Here is a 24,319-nt window from a genome sequence, read left to right on the forward strand (position 1 = left end):
ATTTAAAAGGATTTACAAGTTATTTATAAGGTTTTACAAGTTATTTCAAAGGATTTAATAAGGTTTACAACCGTTTTCAAAAGGTTTTTTAAAGTGTTTAAATGTAAGTTACCTTAGTATGAGTAGAAGTAAAATCATCAGAATTGCCAGTATATTGACTTGAAGAAGCAACAGGAGAACAATAAAAACGAGGAACACCCTCGACATATGGATTTGGTATTGGTTGACCCTGAAAGTACAAATCAATGGTTATTTAAAAGGATTTACAAGTTATTTATAAGGTTTTACAAGTTATTTCAAAGGATTTAATAAGGTTTACAACCGTTTTCAAAAGGTTTTTTAAAGTGTTTAAATGTAAGTTACCTTAGTATGAGTAGAAGTAAAATCATCAGAATTGCCAGTATATTGACTTGAAGAAGCAACAGGAGAACAATAAAAACGAGGAACACCCTCGACATATGGATTTGGTATTGGTTGACCCTGAAAGTACAAATCAATGGTTATTTAAAAGGTTTTACAAGTTATTTAAAAGGTTTTACAAGTTATTTCAAAGGATTTAATAAGGTTTACAACCGTTTTCAAAAGGGTTTTTAAAGTGTTTAAATGTAAGTTACCTGAGTATGAGTAGCAGTAAAATCATCAGAAGTGCCAGTATATTGACTTGAAGAAGCAGCAGGAGGATCACTCTCGACATATGGATTTGGTATTGGTTGACCCTGAAAGTACAAATCAATGGTTTTTTAAAAAGATTTTACAAGTGATTTCAGAGGATTTAATAAGGTTTAGAGTTTTTAATAAGGTTTACAACTGTTTTCAAAGGTTTTTAAAACGGGTTGAAAAGACAATAAAAACATTTATACCATTGTAAATTACCCGAGTATGAGTATAAACATCAATAACATTCCCAACTAACAGATTTGAGCTTGTTTGATCCTGAAAGGATTTGTAAAGTATTTAAAACGTTTTACAAGTGTTTTCAAAGAATTTTATAAGGTTTTGTAAGCAATAAATAATTTAAAATTCTAAAGTAGAAAGTTACCTGAGTAATAGCAGTAACACTCTCAATAAAAGGAGTAGATCTAGGTTGACCCTGATAAAGAAACATTACTCAAATCAGTTACTTTTCTAAAACAATATTAGAAAGAACAAGAGAATGAGTTTACTAAAAATACCTGCTCTACAATCTCACAAAAATCCTCAACAGTAACACATAGATGAAGAACTCCTCCACTTTGTGCATATTTGAGTTTAAAAGCTTCAAGCTGCCTGTCATTTCTAATAAAGATAGGAATACTACCTATAGTAGAAGACTTAGCAGGCAATGAATAACTTAGCTTTAAACATTGTGCCTGAATATCAATGTCAAAATCTTCTAATAGAATTTTTACCAACTCACTAAATCTAGTATTCTCATCAATGTTAATCAAAGAAGCTCCCCTTTCATTATCAATCTCAAATTCCCAATGAATGTTGTTGTTCAACTTCTACAAACCACATACTGAATACAATTCAATCATTTGTACACCCAAACAAAACCTGAGAAAACAAACCAATAAAACTACATTAAAAGAAGAGAGATCCAAACAACTATATCAAAGAATAACAGTAGATGTCCAAAGATCTAATAAAGGACATTATTATCACGAACAGATCTAAAAGAGCAAGTGTTAAGACCTAAAAAAATTCTGACATCAAATTTGAAATCGAAACAACAATCTAATAGCTAACACAAAATTGAAATTGAAATCAAAACAAAAATACAGAAACAAGCTTACACGATGGGAGAAAAAGACCTAAAAAATTTCAATTTATAACGGCGGAGGAGATATTTGCTTTATAAGACCTAAAAATTCAATTGCTCAATACGATGGGAGAAGAAGAGACGAAGACGAAGACGATGGGAGAAACAATGATAACGGCGGAGGAGAGATCCGACCGGAGAAGGAGAGATGTCTCCGGAGAAGAAGAGACGAAGACGAAGACGAAGACGAAGACGAAGAAGGTCGACGGCGAAGGAAGGTATAATTATAAAACAAGGGCAAAAATGTCTTTAAAAAATAATGGAAGGGTATAATTAAAAATGATTATCAAAGAGGGTATTATTAAAAAGGGGTATCAAAGAAAGGGCATTAGTAACAAATTCTCTTAATTTATAGAGGTTTTACTGTATGTAGAGGGTTTTCCAAAAGCATCTCACCCCACCATAACAAATTCTTTTATTTCGTTTTAAGGTAACACAATTTAAGAAGCAAAGCTATAAGGTAGAACACGCATGTATGTTTAATGTTTTGATAACTTTTTTTTTTTTTTCTTTTGATGAAGGTGTATGTTTGATATTACCACCATGAGAATCACGAAGACTGGAGCACCCTTTGTTACCAATTATGCCGGGAAACACGCCGTCCTCCTAATCATCACTTTACTTCAATTCAAGTGTACCACTGTGGTTTCCAGAGGCGGCGCTCACGCTGGAGGTGGAGGCCATGCTCATGTAGGAGGAGGCCATGCTAGTGTGGGAGGTGGTCATGTTAGTGCAGGAGGAGGAGGCCATGCTAATGTAGGAGGTGGTCATGTTAGTGCAGGAGAAGGAGGCCATGCTAGTGTAGGAGGTGGCCATGCTACTGAAGAAGGAGGCCATGCTGTTGGAGGCGGTGGCGGCCATGGAGAAGAAGAAGGTGGACATGGGATCGGAAGAGGCGTCGGTATGGTTCATCGACCAGCGAAGAGGAACGGAGTCTCTGCACTAGTGACTCCCTTTGCCGATAGATTTGCAACTGCTTTCTTGATCATCGTTTTTTTTCTTTAACTAGATCGAGCTCAATTATATTTTCTTTGATATATTGAAATTTCAGGATTTGATGTTGGGTCAAAGAGTTTGGTAGGTTAAGTTTTTATATTTATTTTTACTTTTTAGTCATTTAGTTTCAACTTTCAAGAAGATATGTTTAAGTCTTTGTGTTGTTTAGACACACAGATGCACACTTTGGTAAAGAAAAGGGTTTTCTTTGGTTTTGAGGTTCAAGATTACATTCTTGCACATTTAGGTTTTTGTAATCTCCACCCACGAATCAATCCAAACACAAAAAAAAAAACATACGACATAACGACTCTGATGTTTAAGAATTAAGCCAGTTCTTGTGGCATCCCCAAGCTCTCACCCAACCTGTCCATGTTATAATCCTCACTTAATGTGAGACACGTACGCAAAGTATCAACGTAGATGCACACAAACACAAACAAATCGAGACTTAAATGAACTCACAACTTTAACTCTAAACAAGACAAAAAGGCCGGAGGTTCGGGTGGTTGAGGAGGGTCGCATGTGTAGAGAAGAAGAAGGATGATGGTTTGGCCTGGGAAGAGGTACGGTGACAAGGAACGGAGACACACTACTCTTACTCTTAAACTCCTTTTGCTAATGGATTTGCATCATTAGAGCTTAAAGTTGTCATTGATACTAATAAGAAATATGAATTTATGATATTGGCAAAGTAATAAGTTGTTTGATCATAAGTTTCAAGAAGATTTAACTTGTATCTAAAACACATGACGCACATTTGATAAAGTAAAGATTACACATTCGCACATTTTAGAATTTTATCATTATAATCTTATCTTTACCTTCCAAACTATTCCATACCCGAAAACATACATAACGCTGATCAATGATAAAAAATTGAACAAAGATCACTTTCGTGAAGCATTTTTTAGGATCCCCGATGTGACAGACGAGGAAGGAGAGAAAGCTTTGCGGATATTGAAGACATTCCAGGCAGTCCCGGCTGCGTGTCCCACCGTGCCTAGCACATCTCTCGTGGCATCCCCTGCGCTCTCACCCAACCTGTCCATGTTATAAACATCATTTATATGAGACATTCACACTAAATGTAAAACGTAGGCGCACATAAACGCAAACAAACCATCGAGACTAAATGAACTTACAGCTTTAAATCTAAACAATATCTTTTTGTTAACTATAGACGTAGACGCAAATTGAGGACTTTGAAAGTGAAACTTACTTCTCGCTAACCATTTTGGTAGTAGCCTTGGACGTAGCAGAAAGAGTTTGTCTCTCTGCAGCTTCAGCAGCGTCTAGTAGTTTATCTAAATTTTAAAAATCAAATTAAACTATTTTTAGTATTATCATTATAAAGATAATAAAGTGCCAGTCAGAAGCCAAAAACAATCAATTTAACTTACTAAGAGCATCAAGTGAAGCCAAAAGAACCTCCCCTGGAACCATTGAGAAAAAAGCTTTCCCTGGCTTAGACTTTACAACTGGACCCATCACCGAGCCACTCACCACTCCAACACCATTCAACATCGTCTTGCTCAATTTCTCGGTCGCTCTCGACAATCTCCTCACTCTATATATGTATTACCACCACAAAGATTATAGTTCATAAGAGATAAAGATACAAAGAACTAGAAATATACCCAATTTAGAACCGTACCAAAGCGATTAATACCATAATAATTTGGTAACTATTTTTCTAAAACTATGATTAGAACTAAAAACTAAATTGAACACCCTTATAAAAAACAATCATTCTTATGTGAATTATATCATACCGTTGAAGGTTCTTATTGATTTGATTCTTGTTTGTGGTTGCATTTTTTTGCGACGACTTACCACTCTTCTTCTCTGCCTTTGTAATCATAACCTCACCTCCTTTATGAACCTGTTCTCCCATAAAAAAACAAAACCCAAGATTCAGAATTTGAGATTAATCTATTATCCTGGGTGAAAAATTTAATGATTAATTTACAAACCTGATTAGTGTAAGCATTACTGCATTTAAACATCCCTCTAATGATTTGCCCTGTACCTCCTGCTATAGCTTTAGACACAACATTATTATAATCTTCAACCTTAGGCGCAAACTCTTTCCAATCAATTCCACTCTTAACACCCGTAGAAGAAGAAGATTTAGAAGACGAGGATGAAGAGAAACACGAGTTCTCTCTCAAGAAATCGTCTAACAACTCGACACTGTTCAAGAAAACGACGTCGTTTTCGTCGATGGGGAAGAAGGTGACGCCGTAGCTAAGCGGCTCTCCGTCTTTAACCGGCAACGTGAACAGGTAGTCACGTGAATCGAGTTTCACCACTGGCTCGTCTTTAATCACCGGCCATTGTAAGTCATTTCCAATCCTCACGACCATAGCTAAAGCCACACCGTTGTCAAAAACTTGAACAAGCTCGAAGTCTCCGGCGGCGAGCTCCACCGCTTCGGATCCGTCGATGAGATGAGCTCTGCATCCATCAATCTTTAGTAACACTTCATCACTCACTCTTCTGTTCGATGAGTACATGGCGTCTTCTTGTTCTTGTCCATTATACGAAGATTGTTTTGCTCCATTTCTTGAAGTCTTTGATCTGAAAAAACTCATTTTTACCTATCTTGAAGTTTCTTGTTACAGTCTCGAGATTGAATTGTGTGTTTTTTCTTCTTCTGATTTTATAAAAAGAATCTTATCGATTAAGTAAAAAACAAAAAGAGTTATGAATTAGACAGTGTTTTGCTTTCGGTGTTAATCGAGACACACTACTTTTCTAGGACCCCAACCATGTTCACATTTGTCTTAGTTATAAATAATAATATTGTTGCCGACATGTAATATGGTGTTGTCTGTCACTTGTTTATAAAACTTCACGAAGTTGATGTAAAAGTACAAGTTAAAACGGATGAAACATGAACTTAATGTAAAACAAGTTTCAAGTCCTAATGAACTATTCACAGTTTCAGCTAATCTCTATCATATATATGTACATGCACATTTTTATATTTTAGAGCATCAAAAAGAAGCCAAAAAGCAAAGAATGAAGACTTTCATGAGTATCATCATCTTCATTGTAGCTTTTCTCTCGATTAGTACAATCTCCTTAGCCAGGAACAGGCCTCTGGAAGATTGTATAAGAACAAATAAAGCAAGTTTTTAGTGGCTTTTTTACTTTATTATATAAGATAATACTAGAAGTAGACTCGCATCACAAGATAACTTTATAATAATTTTAACATATTTTAGACTTATTAAAATATTTAAAATTTTATATTTTTTTGTTTCGATAAATTATCTTATGTTTGTTATTTGTTTTGTTTTTTAAATAAGTATTCTCAGTCCCTTAAAATGAATGACTATTAAACATTAAACTGATTTTTTGTTAATATGAAAGGTTATTTTAAAATATTTAGTCTGTATCCCATAATATATAGAACTCTTCATGTTTTGATGTACAATCAAGATGTACAAACATTTTTAATGTTGGGAAAAAGAACATTGACTACCTATAAAATAAAATGCGGTTGAGCATGGATATTATGTATTAGTTTATCCGCTTTTAACATAATCTATAAAACATCAATATCTTCTAAAACCATACACATCCAAGAAAGACAAGACAATAGCTTGAATTTCTCAAATAGTCTCTTCTTGAGCCGAAACTCATGCTCTTCCTTCATTCTCTGTGTAATTAATTTCATTAATTAGATAACTAAATGTGGCATAAATAATTTTGATATTTATATATTACCATCATGCTTCACAGATGCTTAAAAAATTTTATTATTATAATTTGAACGTTTTAGCAATAGAATATTTTAATTTTATAATAAATTATACAAATGACTTCAAATGCATTTGAGTTCTAGAAGTATAATTTTTGTGTTTCTTGCTTAATTGTATTTGGAAAAGAAAGTTCTCTGTTAGATATTTCTATATTTTTATCACGTACTTTATATCTATTGAACATACTAAATGCAAACTGAATTTTAGTTTAGAATTGAGTAAATAAATGTTAATAATATATATATATTAATATATTATTATATCAAATAAAATTTGCTTTTTTGTGTTATACTTTTCTGTTAATATATATGTTGTATTATACTCAAAATGACCAACGAAAAAGAATAAAAACATATCATCTTATTATCAAGTTACCTTTTTAGTGTTAACTGCATAACCTAAAAGAAAATAAAATAATTGTTCACCAGATAATTTTTTTTCTTTTTAAAATCATGTGATGGATGGAAGAAGAGGTAACTCAAATCTTTCTAATTCTCCAAGACATTGTTTTTTTCTCTCTTTCCCTCCGTCTCTCTCTCTCTAGAATGCAATTGGGATTAGCTTAGGGTGATCTTTGGATCTTTTGACTTGATAAACATGTGGTAGAGGTGAGTCTTGTTAAATGCGTATTGATGAATCTTGCACACATGGTCAAATCCTATTGCCTTGCTCTGCTTGCAGGTAAGCACTATCATCACATCATCAACAATCGATCATGGCTAAGAAAAATAACGGAACATATGAGAAGAGAAAATAAGTGCATACATATATAATCCAAACAATAATGTTGTAAAAAGAAATTAGATGTTGATTATATTTTAAGAAAATAATCAAGACTAAATTGTGTAAAAAAATAAAACCTGAATTTGGAAGAATGACATGGCTTTGAAAACCCATATCATGAGATATATATCACCTAGACGTCCAAATCTTCCTCGTCTCTAAACCCTACCATCACAAAACCTTTCTTATTATAAGTCACAAGTTATAAATAAAATAAAGGACCAGGAAAATGATTATCGGAAAGAAAGTTATAAATACATACAAACACAGTTGTAACGTTAAGGAACACATTTAGAGTAGTAGTATTCAAAACAGTTAATATTTGTTTAAACTCATTTTCATGGGTAATACATACAAAGACACTTGTATAAATATAGCATGGGTAATAAGTAACATAAATATTGTGACTAAGAAATAAAATCTATTAGAGTTTATGAATTATGATCTATAAGTTAAAACTAACATTTTTATATTACAAATTTATCAAATGGATCAAAAAAAAACAAATTACAATTTTAATATACAAAATAGGCATTTGAAACAACATTTACCAACATTTACAAGTGGGAATATGTTATGTTCCTAAGACATTTTTCATCTAACTCTTTCTAATGAATAATCACATTTCACATGTTGACTTCTATATATGCTCCAAAATTTTGACTCAACTTATTTATTTCAAAACCTACCAATATCACATAAAGAAAAAAAGTTAAATATTACAAAATTTAGAGATTATGTGAGAGGTACAATATGATGTTTGATGAAGATTTTTTCTAGCTATTTATAGATAAATTTGTAGTAGTATGAGAGGTTTTTCAGTTTTTTTTTTGTCAAATATCATGGGAGTTATGGTTAATTTCAAAGAATAAATATACCATAGGTTTTGTCTGTGTTTTTTTTATATAAAACACAAATTGTATTGCAATTAATACATTAAAGTGTATTCATATGATGAAATATTTGTTTCTAAAGTTTTTCAAACATCATGGGAGTTACATTCTAAATAATTAATATGCAATAAATTGTGCTAATGATTACTCTTAAAAACAAATATCATATTGTTTTATATCTTGAAATTATTTTAAAATAAATTGATTTGATCTTTTGGCACAAAAATTGTGAAATAAATATTATAATTTTTTGTCAACAAATAATTATTATAATATTATAATATTTTTTATAGCTTGAAATTAGTAAAGAATTTAATAACCATCACATTATATTTTTCCAAAATTATGATATTAATATTTAAATCTTTAATTATCATAAATTTATTTTGTCCAAATTATAATATTAATTTTTAATTCTTTCTTATCTGCAAAATTATAATGTAATGATAATTATATAAAATATTGATAAATGATACCTAAGGGAAATTATAATTTTATGGTAATTATATAAAATATTGATAAATGATATCTATATATAATTACTAAAAGGACATTGCATAAATGTCAATATATTTTTTAGTACAGAAATATCATTTAAATTTATTTAATCATCACATTATATTTTTCCAAAATTATGATATTAATATTTAAATCTTTAATTATCATAAATTTATTTTGTCCAAAATTATAATATTAATTTTTAATTCTTTCTTATCTGCAAAATTATAATGTAATGGTAATTATATAAAATATTGATAAATGATACCTAAGGGAAATTATAATTTTATGGTAATTATATAAAATATTGATAAATGATATCTATATATAATTATTAAAAGGACATTGCATAAATGTTAATATATTTTTTAGTACAGAAAAATTATTTAAATTTAGTGAATATGAAAAATTATGTATGTAATTTTGAGAAAAATGAATTAAAAAAATTAATAATTAAGAAGTGAGACAGGTGTTGAAAATATATGTTGCCAAATGTTGTTGTGTTATGTAAAGTTAGGAGAAAACCTTCTCATATTATATAAAATTATTGCCGACATGTAATATGTGTTGCCACTTGTTAATAAAACGTCATGAAGTTAATGTAAAGCAATAAAAGTACAAGTTAAAACGGATGAAACATGAAGTTAATGTAAAACAAGTTTCAAGTCTTAATTAACAATTTACAGTTTCAGCCTCTCAGCTAATCTCTATTATATATATGCAATTCTCATTTTTCTCTTAGAACATCAAAGCGAAGCCAAAAAAGCAAATAATGAAGACTTCCATGAGCATCGTCATCATTTTCTTTGTAACTTTCCTCTCGATTATAACAATCTCATTAGCCAAGCAGAGCCCTCTAGAAGATTGCATAAGAAGAAATATAGCACGATCGCTCCCTCCTTCCCCTATGAATAAGCCCAAAACTCCTCCTTCCGACGCTATGGAAGACAATATCTGTAGAGATGAAGGACGCATCATTGTGTACTACGTGAAAGTGAATGGAAAGTTCCCACAATACTACGTCAAGGCATTGTGCAATGTATTCGGAGACGACGATGGGAAGGTGAAGCAATACGTTCTTGAGAAATGGTTAAACCATTCAAAGAAGCTCATCGATAGCTTATCTTGTGCTTCTCTATAAATAATAAAATGTTCTCTTTTATTTTCTAATGATTTTGTTGGATTGGATTAATTAAATTTTAACGAAGCAAACTTTGTTTCCAAACCAATCAAATCACGCTATGTTACAACTTTGTTTTCTTTTCATTCAATTAAAAGTCTACAAAATCACAAAACATTTATAAAAATGATACATCAATAAATAAATTTGTAAAAATAAAATATGTTCGGATTATTTTGAGGTCTACACTCCAAAAATATAAAACATTTGAAGATTAATTGACATAACAACCACAAATGAATCTCTCCACTTACGTAGCTCTCACAACAGATTTAATTGAACCGGAATCACCGGTAACCGAATCGTACCGGAGAAATAAATCGGCAACGATCAAGCTGGCCGTGAGAGTGACCATGTCCTTAGCTGCACACTGTTTATTCGCGGCGCTAGGCGTACCGGTTTGTGGACCGTTAGACCAGTAAAGATAATCAAGCAACTCAGACCCGGTCTGACCAATATACCGGTCCGGTTTAAATTCATCCGGTTCGTCAAAAACATTACCGTCTCTCATCACCATTGGCTGATAGCCACAGAGAAGCTCACCTTTCTTAACCTCAAAAACCGAATCGTGTGAGCTTATCTGAAAATCTTTCCTCGCACGTGCAAACTGCAACGGAACCGGAGGACTAAAACGCAGCGTCTCGTAGACCACAGACTTAACCAGCTCCATTTCGTTAACCGTCTTGTAATCAAGATCCGACCCGGATCCGCAAACTCTCCTGACTTCGGATCTAACCCTCTCCTGTAAACCGGAGTCGTCGGTGATTCTCCCGATCAAAGAAGGTAAAAAGACTGAAAAGCCCCCGTAAGCGTTAAAACCCATCACGAATAAAAGATTGTGAATAGCCTCCTCTCGGGTCAACCCGAAGTCTTCTTGACCGCACCGGATACAATCTCCGGCGTTCTCGTCGATAAAATCGTAGAGTTTCTTGTAGTTTCCGGCGATTATTTGGGAAGGGTAAGCCCAAGTATGGAGGAGAATCTCCTCGAGAGGCTGAGGAAGGATGCCGAGTTTAGTAGTTGGGATGACTTGTAACGCAAGCCAAGTATTGAGTGTTTTCCAACCGTTCTCAGCTATGTCCGGCGAAACGGAAACGTCAACGCCGGCGAGAGAGGCGCAGAGGAAACTGAAGATGCAACGTTGGAGTGGGAAGACATATGAAGCGGCGCCGTTTTTGGATATCTCTGATTCGACTGTTCCCCAGAAAGTGTTTAGGTTTGAACGAAGCTCTTGTAACCATACCTTTGAGCTTCGTTTTAGTGTTTCCATCGCGAAATTTTTTAACTGAGTGTAAAAATACATGTAAGACGTTAACACCATAAATATATAGTTAAATACATGTGAATAAATAAATAATATATTATATGTTCAATTGTGAATAAGAAAACAAAATTTATACTGTTCATCGATTACATAATCTTAAGTTGTTTTAAGGAATGGTGGAAAACGCCAAACTTAAACTGTTTCTTCTGTATGTAAAACGTTACAAGATAAAAGCTGTTTCTTGTATTTGTCTTTCTATTATTTACACATTTTAGTTGTTTTATTTTTAACAGCGCACATTTTAGTTGGTTTCCCTCTCTTTTATATTGACAAAGACACCGTATACATTTGTTTCTACTCTGCTAAGCTTGTAACATATAGTATTTGTGCATACCTTTTTTTTTTGTTGAGGTTTTATTAATGATAACTAGTTAAATTAGGTTTTGATATAAAAAAAAAAAAAAAACTAGTTAGGTTAGGTTCGATTAGTTTTGAAACTAATTTAAAAATGGTTTCTAAAAAATTTACATCTCTTCAATTACGACGGTGGATCTTAAAATTATACATCTCTTACGTGTAAATCTATAATCTTTGTCAAATAGAGTATTGGGGTTAATTTTTTTATTTTTGTGTAAATCTATAATCTCTGTCAAATAGAGTATTGGGGATTTGGGGTTATATATATTGGAAAAGACTCTTGTGGTTAATTAGAGATGAGAAGAGCTATATTAATCTTCTCCACTGTCGATAGTTCTCAAATCTAATTAGTATTATTTAAAAGCTCCCACAATCAACCAATTAGAGTACTAAATTATCTATATATATAGATCGTTACTTTATTTGCTACCTTACTAATTACTTATATACACATATGTTTAATAGTAGTAAAGCAACGTTTGTACGAACCTTGGCATGCTTTGGCTCGGTGGTGTCGAGATAAACTCCAACTCGAAGGCCGCCGTAGAACTCGAGACTAGGCCGGAAGTCTCCGATAAGAACATCTCTTTTATCAACTAGATCCATATCAAAGAGATGGCTAAAAGACTTGACGTCGAGGACGGCAACGATGTTAGGGTTAACGTTGCCGAAGAAAGGAAACGTCGGAGGAATGTTTGTACGGAACACTGTGCTCTTGTACTTCTCTGCCCTTGTCCGGAAAAACTTATCGGGCCCTTGGAACCAGAAGTAATCTAAACGGTCCGATAATGGTCCAACCAACGGCCAACCGTACGATCCCGGTATTGTACGGAGGGGAAGCTGCGACGGGGACGGTGGTGACAACATCTTTAACTTGAGCTTATAATTTTTTTAGAAATTATCTCGTCGTGTTCTATTTCTATGCGGTTGTAGATGTATCTTGGGAGATATAAATAAAAAGAGATAACATGTAGTTATATTTCTGTATACCATTACCAGATGGAATACGTGCATTATTTGTGGACTCTTACGTAAATAACTTTTGTTTATTTATTTTGATCTGTATTATATATTGTTTCTGTTGTGTATAATATTTGACTCTTTTTCATTGTATATTTGAATTTCATTACTATTAAACATCATTCATTATATTTCCGTAGAAAATTATATGTTCTTTATAAAATATGGACTCTATTTCCAAAACGGATGGGAAAACCATAGTATGTATAAAATGGCTTACAGCCAAAAACAAACCTAAATTATATTTGGAGAAGAAAATGGAAACTGAGTCAAGTTTACAGCCAAATGGCTTAATCCAAACAATAAATTAATATATCATATATATATAGGATGAATTGTTTTAAAGTTTTATACTATTCTAGTTGAAATTTTAATGGTTTTTTTTAGTTAGAGTATAATAACACTATTACTCAAAGAAGTAAATTGAATTTGGATGTGAATATACATTATGTGAATGTGAAAAAGTAGAAGGAAGTTTTCTCTCGTTTTATTTTATTAATGTTAAAAAAAATAAAAATTATGTGTCACATTGTATAAGAGGCTAGAGAGTGACGTTCATGTGTTACGTACATACAAAGTTGTCTTTTATTTTTCAACAAAAAAAAAGTTGTCTTTTATTCTTTGTTTCATTTACGTCTACGTTTACGCAAAAAAAAAGTATATATATATATATGTGTGTGTGTCTTTATTCCGAAATAAATGTTATTTTAAATATTTCAGCAACATATTTAAATGTTAATCGGCGTTTGTATTTAAATTTTATAATACACTTGATAAAAGAAATTCTTATTCTTTCAAAAATGTGAATTATTTCATTGATTCAAAGCAAATGCAAACATAGCAAGTAGTGAGCGTGAACAATCGCGTAACCATTGATAGTTTGATACAACGCGATGATGATTATGGCCTCCGTTCACCGTTGTTTCAAAAAACAAGCTTATGCATGCATATACATTAAGGGGAGGTGTTAACATTAAGATAGTCTTCATTTCTAGGACAAAACGTTTTTAAAGTGTATTTTTCATAAAATATTTCTCAAAGCACGATCGCGCAGACAAAATGAAAAGTTCTTATTTTTTCTTGCGCATGACAATATGACATATATGATATATGTTTGTATTATATAATTAATGAACTATTTTTTTAAATACTTTTATGTTGAGAGTTCATTTAGAAAATTCTAAAACATTTTATATTTTTGTATTTGGGGTACTACTTGACCAAACTCTGAAGTGTGATTATAAATATATCAAAAAACCTTGACATATGAGCTTGACTGCTGTATGAAGAAAATCAAACTCCAAACTGTGATTACGTTTTCTTTTTTGCTAGGCAGAGGCCTGAATCAGTATGGTTAAAAATCATATATGTGTATAATTCATAAAACTCACGATTCAGAGTTATGGATTTATGGTTAAAAAATTTTGGACTAAATATAAATGATTTAAATTTTTGTAACCTTTAGAAATCACTAAAGTATATGGTAGTAGATTATAAGAACATCAAATGGGAAAAATAACTTCTATGACAATGATCAAAATTGACCAATTTTTTTTTCTTAGAGGGAACAAATTTTGTATTAAATTATCATTTTATTCAATGTCCAACTTTCCAAACTCCATACTCAAGATAAAAGTTGGTACTCAAAAAAAAGGTCGGGACCCTAACAATAAAAAGAAAGTTAAGACTTAAGACTAACTATTGGAAAAATTGATGGAGGCCAAAGCCATATATGTCCTTATTCAATTTGTCGGCGAGTTGTTTTAACTCTGTGTCGAATCTTTTCTAGGTACCACATGATTGAAGTTTGTGGCCATGCTACGTACGTTACCATGAAGATCTCTATCTTGTTTGGTTTGATTAAATTAAGGTATCAAGAAGATTTTTCTTAAAAAATCAGTGTGTGGACGAGAATCAAAAGATCGATAAAACACGTGTCTATCTAACTTATAACCACCGCTTCTGTCCAAAAAAGAAAGAAAGAAACGCCATGTTACCACCGCATGATGAAGAAATATCAATATTGGTTACACTATATGATTGTATTGTTTCAGATGTGACGTTAAAAAACCCCCGTTCTTTGAAATGTAAAACAACGTAATATGAATGATTGACTAGTGAAAACAATTTCTACTTCTCTCGATGAGAACTTTGCTTTCACGACTCCAAAGACATGAGAATCTACGTTTCTAGAATATGAGCAAAGGGATGAGATCTAATTTCAATAAGCTAATAACTGAGAGAGAAGACTGAGGAAGGTTCTCGCACCTACAAAACCCCCCAAAAACATTAACATATGATATGGTCCCAAGTAAGTGATAAATTCTTCACCTACATTTTTGTACTCACGTTATAATTGGTCCCGAGACACCATACCTTATGATAACAGCATTTAAAGGGACTTCACATTATGGAATTCACAACAGGAGGAGTAAATAATATATTGAATATTTCGAGGTGGCAACTTATACAACCAGAGACGAGAAAATCCGATTCTATATAGCATTGCTCAGGATAACGGATTTTAATCTCTATAGCCCCTTTTCCTTCATATCTAATTTGAAAAACCCCCACTTATTCTTACTACTCCTTCCTTTTCTAATATTATTAAAATCCAACTCTACCCTTCTTATATTATATTATAAATTTAAATCTAAAAGAAAGAAATAAAAATAACTAATATAATAAACATTTTCTCTTCTCTCTAAAAGAAAAAAATGCGAGGTTTGTAAAAAATTTAGAAATTGCAGATATGGGACAATTGGGACCATTGGATACAATTATGTAGAAAATTACAGATACAAAAATTTGGTGCAACTGAGATAAATGAGTGCAACTATGTTGATGGATTGCTACAGAAAAATATAAAATTATAGACATTTTTTCTTCTCTTTTCTTTGCAGTTGACAATGAAAATACTGTGAAACTTATCTGTTATGTTTCGTACAACTAAGTTTTAACAGATACAACTCTAATTAATTTGTACAAATTTGAGTTGTTTTGTCTTGGTACAACTAAATACAACTGGTACAACTATATTATATTGCCTTACTTAATTTGAAAACTTTTATTAAATTAGAAAACTTAGAACCAAAATATATAAACTTAGTCTTTTAAGATTACATTGTATATAACAACCACACAATTTTAACTACTTTACATGTAAAAAAGAAATCTAAATCATAGAAATCCAAATTCTTACATAGACAACCTTAGTCTTTTAAAGGTACTTTATATATAACAACCACAAATTATGAGAATTAAGAAATAAGGATGGTTTCAAACATTTAAATACAAGATAACATAGTAAATGTATTCTGATGACGTAATATCATAAATACAACAAATTTTTTTTGATTTAGAGTAAAGAATAACTAATTTTTGTGGTTTATAGAACAAAGAACAACTATGTTCATTTTTGTACAACTATGTACAACTGAACAACTATATGACTTTTTGCTGGGGCAAAATATTAATTTTACACATGTCAGTTCTTTGACGGCGCCAGATGTCCTGTCTCAATGTGGACTTCTGACGGTGAAAAAATTAAACACAGAATACATAGTTGTGCTTAGATTTACTCAGTTATACCAAAATAATTGTCAAATGAGACATATTTTAACAATTTTTTCAAAGACATAGTTGTACTTAGATTTACTCGGTTGTACCAAAATACTTCATTGTTAAATAACCCAGAACATAGTTGTCCCTATAAATTCCAGTTGTACCTAAAAATACTAGTTGCATAAACACAAAAGACAAATATCACTTTTTTTTCCCCAATCGTGAAAGGAGTAGTGATAAACTTTGACGGACAAAGCATCATCTTCTCTCTTAGAGCTTCATGTTCTCTTTTACCATCATCATAGCAGATTCGCCTACTTGATTTTCCATGATATCAGAGTCGAAGAAGAAGAAGATGAGAAGAAGATGAGGAGAAGAAGATGAGAAGAAAAAGAAAAAGAAGATGAGAAGATTCACTTGATTCAGATTCACCGGAGTCGAAGAAGAAGAAGACGAGAATACAAAAAGAGAATAAAGAAATTAGTTGATTAAGATCCAAAGTGGATATGGATAATCCAAAGCTAATATGGGTCTAGATCCAAAATAAGGTTAGATCTGTAAATATATCAAAAATCCTAAATTTATTTGTCTTTTACTAATTATTTTAATAAAAATAAACATTTAAATACATGTATTTTTATTAGGGGGCTAAATAGAATGAAAATAGAGATGAAGGGGTCCGAGAGATTAAAGTCCGGATAAGACTTGATTATGGAGTAATCGTCTCAGAAGTCCTTAAAAAATTTGACAAATCTCCTATCTCCCTCTCTATTCTTCATACCCTCACCTTCTTCAATAATACTCGATGAGACGATTTTACCCTTTTTATTTTACTGAATTAGATTAAATTTTTTAAATAAAAAAACAAAAACTCTCAAACCCAGCTTCTTTCGACCCGAGAAACTCACCCGACCTCTCTCAACCCAGCCGCCGATGATTCTTCCGTCGTTGGAGCTCCTACTGTTGTCGTTCTTCACCAAATCAAGTTGCATCAAGTTGTTCTTCAAAATGCAGGTGCGTTACTTCACTTTAGAGTTGCTTTTGGTTGAATTTGTTTTTGATTTGTAAATATAGAAATTCAATTGGATTTAGATCGAAGAAAGCTTAGCACATTGAGTGTTTTACAAAGGTTTATGGGTCGATTGAGCTATCTATTAGATAAGAAAGAGATTTGGCTTTCGATTTCAGTGAATTAACTCGATTAGAACTCGTCTACCATTCGATTCGATTTTGATAGGAGAGAGAAGGTGGTGAAACTGGTAATACTGGCATTTTTAGTAAAACTAGTAAAACTAGTAGTAGTACTAATTATGATTTTTTTATATTGGTTGGTTTGGCAGGATACAATATGCGAGAACGTCAGCCTACATTTTAAATATGAAGGACGCATGTATAGTATAATGTTCAAGAGGAATATAACATTGTTGATGTTAAAAGCAAGGATACAGAGGAAGCTTGGGTTTGTTGAAAGTAACGTTCAGTTGCAGCTGAGCTACAAGCCACTACTGGTAGAAACATTGGAGCATTGTGAGCTTAATGATGATGAGAATGTTAATATTTATCTAGACTCCGTTAATTATGAGAAGCGAAGATGTATGTTGTTTGTGAATGTCATCCCTTCTGATCCTCAGCCTGAGCAAGTTCCCATAGTGCCCACAGTGCCCATAGTGGACCAAAGTTCTGTTGGTATGAACTATGAAAACCAACATGCGAAGGATGGTGAAATCGGACCTAACGCCATTGTTGTCTACGTAGGCAAAGAAAAGGCTGTAGAGGGTGATTCTAATAAAGAGGATGAAGCTGAATCACGTGATGAAGGTGATGAATATACTGAGCCACGCCCTGTTGTAGAACCGTGTAAGTATATTGAACCATGGGATGATGGTTTGGATCTGACTAAACTTCAAGAATTTCCAAACAAGAAGGCATTGCAAGATGTGGTGGATAGAGCTTCATTCGCTAACTGTTTTAGTTTTAAAATAGTAAAGTCGGACAAGGTGCGTTATGTGGTCAAATGTCCTAAAGAAGGATGTAACTGGGGTTTACGAGGTGGTAGGATTCGAGGTACAGATATTTTCTTGATTAGAAGGCCCAACAAGATGCATACATGCTCTCGGGCTAGTCAAAGTTCAAGCAATAGTAAGAGACAAGGCACTCCACAATTAGTTGCTTCTCTTTTACATGGTGATTATCCAGGGCAAATGGAAACTCCACCTCCGAAAATTATCATGGATCTTGTCAAGACAAAATTAGGTGTTGATATATCATATTCCACGGCGTTGAGAGGGAAAAATCAAGCTGTTACTGATTTGAAAGGTAGCCCAAAAGAAAGCTACAAGATGCTGCGATGTTATCTGCACATGTTAGAGAAGGTTAATCATGGTACAAGATCATATGTGCATTGCAATGAGAATAATAAATTCATGTACTTTTTCATAGCTTTGGGAGCTAGCATTGAAGGATTTAAAGTCATGAGGAAAGTTATAACTATGGATGCAACTTTTCTAAAGAACGGATATAAGCGTGTTCTTGTTTTTGCGTCGGCTCAAGATCCTAACCGTCACCATTATCCCTTGGCGTTTGGTGTTCTTGATGGTGAGAATGATGCAAGTTGGAATTGGTTTTTGGAGATGTTGAAAACCGTTGTTGGGGATTCTTCTGAAATAGTATTTATGACTGACAGAAATACAAGTCTCATAAAAGCTATAGCTAATGTGTATCCTCTGGCTCATCATGGTTTTTGTATATGGCACTTATCCCAAAATGTGAAAAGTTATGCTCGTAACGTGAACAAAGACGTTGTTGCATGGAGATTCATGGAGTGTAGTAGGTTTTACACAGTGGCTGAGTTCAACATTGCTTACGCATCTTTTACGACAAGATATCCTTCTGCTGCCAAGTATCTTGAAGAATCTACCCAGAAAGAAAGATGGGCACAATGTGTTTTTCCAGGAGATAGATACAACCTAGACACAAGCAACTGTGTTGAATCGTTGAACAGTGTATTCAAAGATGCAAGGAGGTACTCCTTGATACCCATGCTTGATGCAATACTTAAAAAATTCTCTGAATGGTTTAATGAACATCGAAAAGATGCTGTGTCTGGATCAGTCGCAAATAAATTGCTGCCTTTAGTGGAGAACTACTTACATGATTTATGGGCAACTGCTGAGAAACTAAAGGTGATAGAGCTAAATGGTTTCGAGCTTGAATACAATGTCATTGACAGTGACGGAAAGCCTTATTTGGTGAAGTTGCGATTGAGAAGTTGCAGTTGCAGGTTTTTCGATATACAAAAGTATCCTTGTGTGCATGCATTGGCGTCTTTCATTACATTCCAAAAATATGGAGGAAATATGGAGGTAAGGATTTCGAGTTACATGAGTTGTGTTCTAAGTATTATTGGACGGAGCTGTGGGCAATTGCATATTGCAGGACAATTTATTTAGTACCTGATAAGTCTCGATGGGATGTCCTAGATGACGTCCAAGATATGGAGATCATACCTCCGAGTCGGAAAATAAGAGGGGGAAGAAAGAAAACAAAAAGGTATGCATCTGTTGGGGAAAAACGACCAAAAACGACCTAGGACGCAGAATAAAAGGCGCCGGAGACATGGACTCCAATGGTTGTTATTTGGAGATAATGTTCATGTTTGATTTACCTCTTCATGTATCAATTGTGTTTGGTTTGAAACTTAATGTAAAACTTGGTTTGAAACTTAATTTGAAACTTAATTTGAAGTCTATTAATATTTTTTTTCTTTCAAAATATGTGTATATGAGAGAGTAGAACTGGCAGAACTAAGATAAAACTGGTAAAAATAATAAAATTGGTACTACCTAAAATCAATACATATTGTATAGTATAAATGTTCTACATAGGTTTCTACTATAAATGAATAATTTTCAAAAATATACCAATTTTAATTTATTTATTGATCTCAACAAGTGTTTCCTTACACTTTTAATGTCACTTTGTAAATAATTACCAAGTAAGCATGAAAAAAGTTATAGAATTATAAGTTTTAACTTATGAAGTTGCAAAAAGTTTGTAATTGTATGTTAGTTAAGTTTAATCAACTGTAAAACTAAAAAAAGTAATGTTAAGGTTTAGTAAAACTAATTAAACTGAGAAACCTCTAAAGTACAACTATTTGCAAGTTTAGTGCAACCACATTACTCGGTAAAATTGTGTGTGAACACGCAGTGTGAACGCACACATCTTTTACACGTGGCCAGAATTTCGTTTTCTCTTTCTTTTTTGACGACAGCATGAAGTTTTATTTTTTTATCTATCTTCACTCACGCTCATTCTCAGTCATTCATTCATTTTCTTCTTCGAAACCTAAAGTACACCGAGTTCTCCTTCTCTCATCTTCAAAGTCGAAGATCCAGATCCTAGATCTATTTCTCTCCTTCTCAAACTATGGAACAATTTGAGGCCGACCAATACTATGCTGATCAGAAGAGGGCGAGGAAGTTACAAGCATGGCGAGAAGCCATAGCCGATGGTGATTTTGACATGCCTCTAATTTGCCCATGTGGCAAACGAATCGTCAATGAGATCTCTCCAACAGAAACAGAGAAAAAGAGATGGTTTACTTGCGTTAAGTATAAGGTAAATTAAATTTAATCAAATACAATTGAGATACCTGAGTATGATGTCTGTTCGTTGATATATTTTGCAGGATGATGGATTGCACAGGCGGAAAAATTGGGCTGATGCAATTGAAGAAGAAACCCAAACCTTAAGGAAAGATGTTGATAACCATTGGGAGAGATTGAAGGAATTTGAACCCCATCATACTAAGATCTATAATTTGCAGATGGAGCTTAAGGAGAAGAGTGACGAGATTGCCAAACTAAAGGAGGAGTTGGCGTTGCTTACCACTCGAGTCGATCTCCTGGATAGGTTGTGTTTCGATTGATATTATCTGAGTCGATCTCATTCTATGTTGGTTTAAAACTTGTTGAATCAGATTCTGTTTCTTATCTTTTCCTTGAATTCTCTTGTCGAATCAGTTTCTTATCTTTCATGTGACTTCTCTTGTTTAATCATGATGTTCTATGTGACTTCTAGGATTATGCCTCCTTGAATTGAATCATGTTCTATATTTTTCTTATATGAATTCTCTAGTTTTTGTTTAGTTTTACGTAGTTTTACCATAAATACGGAAAATCCAAGAAAATAACGTAGTTTTACATAGTTTAACTAGTAATACCAGTACCAATCGCAAATCCAACAAATTAACGAAGTTTTACATAGTTTTACTAGTACTACGATGACAAATCAAAGTTTTACTACTTCTTAGACCTTTTTCTCTTCGTCCCTCTCCCTCCTTCTTGCGAAGTACTCGGTTGCTCATCATCTACAGGCGCCTGACATGAAACCAAATTTTGTTAACACCTTCTAGTATTATCAAGTATTACTACAGTATTACGATTACCTTTGGTTTTTCTTGCTCTTTCACATATACTTCCAACGGTTCGATCCTTTTTTCAAGCCCATCAATCTTCGCCAAAATGTTATCAAACTGGGTTTTCATATCCTGCTTCATGGTCCTTAGAAGATCCACCAACTCAATAGTATCTTCTCTCGGTTGTTCATTGCCGTCTATTTCCTCATTCGCATCGTTTTGTTCCAAATGAGAAGCCACATCGGCTGTGTACATCTCCTCCAAAAGTACAGGTAGTCCTCTACAAATGCGCCACATCCAACTGTCAACTACGACATCATGGGTATCGTCTTCCTCAGCTTCTTCCATGATTAAATCGAGAAGAGGAATTTCTTCATCAATATGAGGGATCACACTAGCAATTGCCTGTGTAAACGACCTACTTTAGATACATTACAAACCAATTGATTCAAATGATTAATAATGGCAATTGCTAGGATAACTAACCGTTGTTGTACCAAGTGTATTTCCTATATTCTTTAGAGGAAAACCTTTCTGACCGGTATTCTTAAATTTCCTCCTGCACATCCTAGGACAACTTGCATCCGCCTCAGGAACTTGGTCAACGTAAGTGTTCGCCAAAATTGGAATTGCCTCAAATAGTAAAAACTATACAACACAAAAAAAAAACTAAAATCAGCTTCACTTATAAGAAATATCAAAAATGAGAAAACTTCAAATTTTAAACTAACTAACCTCCAATGGAATACAGAAACCTGGAACAGGCCATATCACATTCTCTTTATGCACGACCCCATTAAAATGCGACATTGTATGGGAAATCTCTTCAAGCATGTTCTCGAATGATAATCTCCCCCAAGGAAAAGACACACAAAAACCTAGATCATTCACTGCTCTTACAACAAAATCATCGATACCCATGGCATCTCTCCCCGAGTCTTTTGTATAGCCCTACAATGATGCTTCCTAAAAAGTAGAGAACCGCCATCTTCAACCTATCACGAGTACCATCGGATTGCATTACCATTAGCTTTCCCCTCACATCTTGAAGTGTAATCTTTTTTTTCCGTAAAAAATACTTCCTTCGAAACTCGATACCGCCGGCTTCCTTATAATCAAGTGGATAGCACCGAGAATCTAATCCAGACATCAAAGCATGTTCTCTCATACCATACCGGATTGGAACACCATTCACAACAAACCATGCTTCCTTCTTTTTTTCGATTTTAGCCGTTCGAAGTAAGAGCAACCACATTCCCATAAGCTTGTGGTTTGGTTCCCTTGGCATGTGGAAAATGTGCTTGAATTGTGGATGTTTCTCAAACCAATCCCTCTCAGAAACTAGTCAGTGAGTGCTCTAATTTATCCAGCGTTTCCAAAGTTTCTAAAATATGACACCTTGTCGATAGCTTGATTTTCTTGTTGTACTGACTAGAATTGAAGTGCATTCCTAAAGGTTGCATCGCTTCTGTTTCCTCCTCCGATTCCTGCAACAATATCAGTTTTACATGAGTTATACCAGTTATACAACAACTAGTTGTACCAGTTCTACATCACCTAGTTGTACCAGTTCTACACCCGATAGTTGCACCAGTTCTACTAGTTCTACACCCAATAGTTGCACCAGTTCTACCATTTCTACTTGATCGATTTCAAATTCCAATGAGTTTTCATATTCCGAACGAATGACACAGACTTGTTGTACTTACACTTGCATTGTTGTCCTCCTCGTGCTCCATCTCACTTTCGCTTGTACTCCTTCTCGAGTTACCTGCCGAGTTTGAACTTCCCTCCTTATCTTCTTCTTCTTCTTCTTCTTCTTCTTCTTCTTCTTCTTCTTCTTCTTCTTCTTCTTTCTTCTTCTTCTTCTTCTTCTTCTTCTTCTTCTTCTTCTTCTTCTTCTTCTTCTTCTTCTTCTTCTTCTTCTTCTTCTTCTTCTTCTTCTTCTTCTTCTTCTTCTTCTTCTTCTTCTTCTTCTTCTTCTTCTTCTTCTTCTTCTTCTTCTTCTTCTTCTTCTTCTTCTTCTTCTTCTTCTTCTTCTTCTTCTTCTTCTTCTTCTTCTTCTTCTTCTTCTTCTTCTTCTTCTTCTTCTTCTTCTTCTTCTTCTTCTTCTTCTTCTTCTTCTTCTTCTTCTTCTTCTTCTTCTTCTTCTTCTTCTTCTTCTTCTTCTTCTTCTTCTTCTTCTTCTTCTTCTTCTTCTTCTTCTTCTTCTTCTTCTTCTTCTTCTTCTTCTTCTTCTTCTTCTTCTTCTTCTTCTTCTTCTTCCGATTCTTCTCCTTCATCGTTTTCTTCTTCTTCTTCTTCCGATTCTTCTCCTTCATCGTTTTCTTCTTCCCCTTCATCGTCTTTTTCTTCCCCTTCTTCACCTTCTTCTCCTTCATCGTCTTTTTCTTCTGATTCTTCTCCTTCATCGTTTTCTTCTTCCCCTTCATCGTCTTTTTCTTCCCCTTCTTCACCTTCTTCTCCTTCATCGTTTTGTTCTTCCCCTTCATCGTCTTTTTCTACCCCTTCTTCACCTTCTTCTCCTTCATCGTTTTCTTCTTCCACTTCATCTTTTTCTTCTTCCCCTTCATCGTTTCCTTCTTCCCCTTCATCGTTTCCTTCTTCTTCTCCATCGCTTGATTCCACAGAAGTAGATCTCTCGTTATCTCCTCCTTCTTCATCATCTTCTTCTCCATTACTTGATTCCGGAGTAGCGGATTTTACTTTCT

The 24,319-nt window shown here is 33.5% G+C and overlaps 4 protein-coding genes across 4 annotated transcripts; 2 read left to right on the top strand and 2 right to left on the bottom strand.

Annotated features, from left to right (window-relative positions):
• Window positions 1–3,534: 3,534 nt before the first annotated feature.
• Window positions 3,535–5,618, bottom strand: LOC104718301 (senescence/dehydration-associated protein At4g35985, chloroplastic). Its single transcript, XM_010436024.3, has 5 exons — window positions 4,774–5,618; window positions 4,573–4,682; window positions 4,201–4,367; window positions 4,020–4,104; window positions 3,535–3,841 (listed from the first exon to the last, which is right to left on the bottom strand). The coding sequence occupies exons 1-5, from the start codon at window positions 5,392–5,394 to the stop codon at window positions 3,688–3,690; spliced, it is 1,137 nt and encodes a 378-aa protein (XP_010434326.1). The 5' UTR covers window positions 5,395–5,618; the 3' UTR covers window positions 3,535–3,687.
• A 3,780-nt stretch (window positions 5,619–9,398) lies between these two features.
• On the top strand, window positions 9,399–9,978 carry LOC104718292 (uncharacterized). The gene has a single exon (XM_010436013.3). The coding sequence runs from the start codon at window positions 9,517–9,519 to the stop codon at window positions 9,883–9,885; it is 369 nt and encodes a 122-aa protein (XP_010434315.1). The 5' UTR covers window positions 9,399–9,516; the 3' UTR covers window positions 9,886–9,978.
• Window positions 9,979–9,986: 8 nt separating this feature from the next.
• Window positions 9,987–13,045, bottom strand: LOC104718283 (putative inactive linolenate hydroperoxide lyase). The gene is made up of 2 exons (XM_010436000.3): window positions 12,095–13,045; window positions 9,987–11,209 (listed from the first exon to the last, which is right to left on the bottom strand). Exons 1-2 carry the CDS (start codon window positions 12,470–12,472, stop codon window positions 10,175–10,177), a joined length of 1,413 nt encoding a protein of 470 aa, XP_010434302.2. The 5' UTR covers window positions 12,473–13,045; the 3' UTR covers window positions 9,987–10,174.
• A 3,319-nt stretch (window positions 13,046–16,364) lies between these two features.
• On the top strand, window positions 16,365–19,937 carry LOC104748889 (uncharacterized). The gene is made up of 4 exons (XM_087477899.1): window positions 16,365–16,737; window positions 16,834–17,203; window positions 17,530–19,551; window positions 19,602–19,937. Exons 2-4 carry the CDS (start codon window positions 17,123–17,125, stop codon window positions 19,776–19,778), a joined length of 2,280 nt encoding a protein of 759 aa, XP_087334025.1. The 5' UTR covers window positions 16,365–16,737; window positions 16,834–17,122; the 3' UTR covers window positions 19,779–19,937.
• The last annotated feature ends 4,382 nt before the right edge of the window (window positions 19,938–24,319 follow it).

Source organism: Camelina sativa, chromosome 12 (assembly GCF_030686135.1).
Source record: "Camelina sativa cultivar CO46 ecotype springtype chromosome 12, ASM3068613v1".
NCBI lineage: Eukaryota > Viridiplantae > Streptophyta > Magnoliopsida > Brassicales > Brassicaceae > Camelina > Camelina sativa.

Coding starts and splice junctions, on each gene's coding strand:
- LOC104718292 (XM_010436013.3), top strand. CDS start 9,517: ATGAAGACTTCCATGAGCATCGTCATCATTTTCTTTGTAACTTTCCTC.
- LOC104748889 (XM_087477899.1), top strand. CDS start 17,123: ATGATTCTTCCGTCGTTGGAGCTCCTACTGTTGTCGTTCTTCACCAAA. Junction 17,204..17,529: donor AGTTGTTCTTCAAAATGCAG/GTGCGTTACTTC, acceptor TTGGTTTGGCAG/GATACAATATGCGAGAACGT. Junction 19,552..19,601: donor AATATGGAGGAAATATGGAG/GTAAGGATTTCG, acceptor TATTGGACGGAG/CTGTGGGCAATTGCATATTG.
- LOC104718283 (XM_010436000.3), bottom strand. CDS start 12,472: ATGTTGTCACCACCGTCCCCGTCGCAGCTTCCCCTCCGTACAATACCG. Junction 11,210..12,094: donor CCGAGCCAAAGCATGCCAAG/GTTCGTACAAAC, acceptor TTTTACACTCAG/TTAAAAAATTTCGCGATGGA.
- LOC104718301 (XM_010436024.3), bottom strand. CDS start 5,394: ATGAGTTTTTTCAGATCAAAGACTTCAAGAAATGGAGCAAAACAATCT. Junction 4,683..4,773: donor GTAATGCTTACACTAATCAG/GTTTGTAAATTA, acceptor ATGGGAGAACAG/GTTCATAAAGGAGGTGAGGT. Junction 3,842..4,019: donor ACCAAAATGGTTAGCGAGAA/GTAAGTTTCACT, acceptor TAACATGGACAG/GTTGGGTGAGAGCGCAGGGG.